At 56.4% G+C, this 4256-nt stretch overlaps 1 protein-coding gene across 1 annotated transcript in view; it reads right to left on the bottom strand.

Moving 5' to 3' along the window:
• Window positions 1-2232: 2232 nt before the first annotated feature.
• Window positions 2233-4256, bottom strand: part of LOC102471345 (golgin subfamily A member 2-like) — a 2559-nt gene continuing 535 nt past the window's right edge. The window contains exons 2-7 of the mRNA XM_006159486.1: window positions 4072-4201; window positions 3661-3816; window positions 3471-3573; window positions 3261-3367; window positions 2922-3078; window positions 2233-2833 (exon numbers count right to left, since the gene is read on the bottom strand). Of these exons, the coding sequence (XP_006159548.1) occupies window positions 2619-2833; window positions 2922-3078; window positions 3261-3367; window positions 3471-3573; window positions 3661-3816; window positions 4072-4201 (868 nt within the window). The 3' untranslated portion in view covers window positions 2233-2618. The remainder of the gene's footprint in view (window positions 2834-2921; window positions 3079-3260; window positions 3368-3470; window positions 3574-3660; window positions 3817-4071; window positions 4202-4256) is intronic.

The following is a 4256-nucleotide window of genomic DNA, read 5'->3' as shown; positions in this document are numbered from 1 at the left end:
CCCTCCTGGATTAAGGATTGGCCTGCTGATGTGAGGCTTGGCCTTGTATTGTGAGGCTTAGCCTGCTGGTGTGAGGCTTGGTCAGGTGATGTGAGGCTTAGTCTCGTGGAGTGAGGCTTGGCCTGCTGGTGTGAGTCTTGGCCCAGAAGCGTGAGGCTTAGCCTGCTGACTTGAGGCTTTTTCTGTTGGGGTGAGTCTTATCCTGGTGGAGTGAGGCTTGTCCTACTAGTACAAAGCTTGACCTGCTCGTGTGATACTTGGCCTTCTAGTTGGAGGCTTGCCTGCTGGTGCGAGGCTTAGCCTTGTGATGTGAGGCTTGTCTTGCTTGTGAGAGACTTGGACTGCTGGCCTGAGGTTATCCTGGTGACGTGAGTGTTGTCCTGCTGGTGTGAAGCTTTGCCTACTGCTGTGAGGCTTGGCCTGTTTGTTTGAATCTTGGCCTTCTGGCATGAGACTTGGCCTTCTGGCATGAGGCTTGGGCTGGTAGCATGAGGCTTGGCCTGGTGGCAGGATGCTTGACCTCTAGTGTGAGGCTTCGCCTGCTGGTTTGAGACCTACCGATTTTGTGCGCTGGCCTCCTGGTGTGAGGCTTGGCCTGCTGGTGTGAGGCTTGGCTTCCTGGCCTGAGGCTTGGCCTGCTATTTTGATGCTTGGGTCCTGATTTGAAGATTGACCTTCTGGTGTGAGTCTTGGTCTTGTAGTATTTGGCTTAGCCTGCTGGCATGAGGCTTAGCCTGCTGGCATGAGGCTTGGCCTACTGGTTTGATGCTTGGCCTTCTATTGTGAGACTTAGCCTGGTGGTGTGAGGCTTATTCTAGTGGCATGTTTTCCTGCTGCTGTGAAGCTTGGCTGACTGGTGTGAGGCTTGGCCTGCTGGTGAGAGGCTTGACCTCGTAATGTCAGGTTTAGCCTGCTGGCTTGAGGCTTACCCTACTGACTTGAGGCATGTTCTGCTGGCATGAAGCGTGGACTGCTGGTTTGAGGCTTGCCCTCCCATTTTGAGGAATGGCCTGCTGGTGTGAAGCTTGGCCTTGTAGTGTGAGGCTTGGCCTTTTAGTGTAAGCCTTAGCCTTCAGGTATGAGGCTTGGCCTGGTGGTGTGAGGCTTGGCCTGGTGGTATGAGGTTTGGACTGCTGGAGTGAGGCTCGGCCTCATAGTGTCAGTCTTAGCCTGCTGGCATGAGGCTCACCCTGCTGACTTGAGGCTTACCCTGCTGGCTTGAGGCTTTGCCTGCTGGCGTAAGGCTTGACCTGCTTGCTGGATTGATGCTTGGCCTGCTATTGTGAAACTTAGCCTGGTGGTGTGAGGCAAGGCTTGGCCTGGTGGTGTGAGGCTTAGCATTGTGGATGGAGGCTTAGCTTTCTGGTAGGTAGCCTCACTAAGGCTTGGCCTGGTAGTGAGAGGCTTAGCCTTCTGGTATGAGTCTTAGCCTGCTAGTATGTGTCTTGGCCTGCTGGTTTGAGTCTTGGCCTGCTGACATGAGGCTTTTCATGGTGGTTTGAGGCTTTGCCTGAGGGTTTGAGAATTGGCCTGGTAGTGTGAGGATTGGCCTTTGGGTTTGAGGCTTGGCCTCCTGGTATGAGGCTTTGCCTGCTGATGTGAGGCTTTGCCTGGTGGTAGACGCTTAGCCTCCTGGTGTGAGGCTTAGCCTACTGGGGTGAGGCTTGGGCTGGAAGCATGAGGCTTAGCCTGTGGGCTTGAGGCTTATCCTGGTGGGGTGAGGCTTATCCTGATGGTGTGAGGCTTGGCCTGCTGGATTGAGGTTTGGGTCCTGGCTTGAGGATTGGCCTGCTGGTGTAAGGCTTGGCCTTATAGTGTAAGGCTTGGTTTTATAGTGTAAGGCTTAGCCTGCTGGTGTGAGGCTTTGCCTGCTGTGTGAGGCTTGGCCTAGTAGTGACAGTCTTAGCCTGCTGGCATGAGGCTTAGCATGCTGGCTTGAGGCTTGGCCTGCTGGTGTGTGGCTTCGCCTTGTAGTGTAAGGCTTGGTTTTGTTGAGTAAGGGTTAGTCTGCTGGTTTGAGTTTGGCCTGCTGGTGTGAGGTTTTGCTTGTTGGTGTGAGGTGTTGCCTAGTCGTGGGAGGCTTGGCCTTGTAGTGTGAGGCTTAGCCTGCTAATGTGAGGCTTGGCCGCTGACTTGAAGCTTGACTTGCTGGCAGGAGGCTTAGCCTGGTGGCATGAGGCTTGGCCTACTGGTTTGAGACTTGGCCTGCTGGTGTGAGGCTTGGCCTGTGAGGTTTGGTCTGCTGGTGTGAGGCTTGGCCTGCTGCTGTGAGGCTGGGCCTTGTGGAATGAGGCCTGGCCTGCTGTTGTGAGGCTTGGCCTGGTAGTGTAAGGCTTTGCCTGGTGGTGTGAGGCTTGGCCGGCTGTTGTGAGATTTGGCTTGGTGGTGTGAGGCTTTGCCTGGTGGTATGAGGCTTGGACTGCTGAAGTGAGGCTTTGCCTGATGGTGTGAGGCTTGACCTGGTAGTGTAAATGAAGTTTAGCCTGCTGGTATGAGGCTTGGGCTGCTGGTTCGAGGCTTGGACTGCTAGTATGAGTCTTAACCTGGTGGCATGAGGCTTGTTCTGGTGGTATCAGGTTTGGCCTGATGGTGTGAGGCTTAGCATGGTGGTATGAGGCTTAGACAACCAGGATCTTGACCTGGTTGTTCCCACCAGCCCGGTAGAAGAAGGGGAGGCAGGGTTTGCTATCGATGTCAGCTAGCTCCTGCGGGTTCTGGATCTCCTGTGGCAGCTGCGTGATCGGCTGGGTGGTGGTGTTCCCAGTAGTACATCCCATCCCAGCTTTTCCTTGTCCAGGCTGAATGTTGTCAGTGAGGCTGACGTCCCGACAGGCTGTGAAGACAGAGGGACAGGCTCAGTTCTAGGCACCCTCACAATGCCTGCTGCCTTCCCAACGCACCAGGCCCAGGGTGCTACTCACCACCCAGCTGGTCAGCAGTGCTGAACTCCTGCGACATGGGCAGACCTGGAACAAGCTCCTCTGCAGGGCTCTGAGTGGTGGACCGGAACTTGCCCTGCCGCTCCTTTTGTTTGTCCACAAGCCACAGCACCTGACCCTGTAGCTCCAGCAGCTCTACCTGGAGCAAAAGGTGCTCAGTGCTCCTCCCCTACCCTGGCCATACCTGGGACCAGTACCCGCAGGCTCCCTCAGAGGTCCCCAGTGCACCATCCCTAACCCACCCACAGAGAAAGTGCTCAGTGCCCTGCTCCTACTCTGGACCAGGCCCTGCCCTGCCTGCAGAGAAGCTCATGGCCCCACCTTCAACTTCTCGTTGTCCTGCACCAGCTGATGGATGAACTCGTCCTTCTCCCTATAACGCTCTTTAAGTACCGCACTCTGCCTCTGGTACAGGGCAATGTAGGCTCCTGTAGGGATCGAGGGCCAGTGGGCTGGTGTGAGGACAGGGCACAGGTGCTTCCCCCACACACCCACAGCTTGCTGACCATTGGCCCTGGCATCTCAGCTCACCAATGGTCTCGGTTTCTTCAGAGAGCAGTAGACAGCAGTGTTCTAATGTGTCCACTCGCTCCTGCAGGGCCGCCTTCTCCTCCATGACCTGCAGAAAGCGGCTCTGGAGCCCCGGGAACAGGTCAGGTCTCAGCAGTGACCTGCACCATGCCCACCATTCAATGGCCCATGTTAGGGGAAACTCACTCACCTTCAGCTTCTCCATGGCCTCCTGTAGTCCCTGGTGGCTCTCCCCACACTTGTAGTCACTCTTGGTCCCAGAGGAGAGAGGCTCCCTCTGTGGCTCCTCCTGGGATGGAGCTGCCCGGGGAGCCAGTTGCTGGCAGCTACATTTGTGTTCTTCCAGCTGCAGGCAACAGGTGCATGTGTTTTTGTGGGGGGAACACTTAGGACACAAGGAGGGAGAGATGCAGAAGGTAGCCCTTCCCCCTCTCACGACCTTGGTGGACCACGTGCTGTGCCCTTCCTCCCACCCCAAGAAGGTGCAGGGTCCAGAGTAGTCAGGGGGCCAGGGATTCAAGTAGGAGGAGGGTGCTCAGTGAGATCATAGAGGGGAAGCCGGAGAGGAGGGATGGAGGAGGGCAGGGAGGTGGAGGCTCACCATAGCCTCAGGACTCTCCAGCTCTTCCACAAGGCCCAGCTTGAAACGAGGAGCCTCCTCGTCCAGTTGTCCTCCTAGGAGGAGAGCCGAGAGTGTCCTCAGACAATCCACCAAAGGAGGTAGAGTGAGCCTGGGAAGAAGCTCAAGGCCACCTCTGCCCCCACCCTCACCCTGACCCTGGAGGG

Source organism: Tupaia chinensis, unplaced genomic scaffold, assembly GCF_000334495.1.
Source record: "Tupaia chinensis unplaced genomic scaffold, TupChi_1.0 Scaffold000628_1, whole genome shotgun sequence".
In the NCBI taxonomy this organism is placed as follows: Eukaryota; Metazoa; Chordata; class Mammalia; order Scandentia; family Tupaiidae; genus Tupaia; species Tupaia belangeri.
Note: the sequence above shows the minus strand (reverse complement) of the source record. Positions and strands in the feature narration are given on the sequence as shown.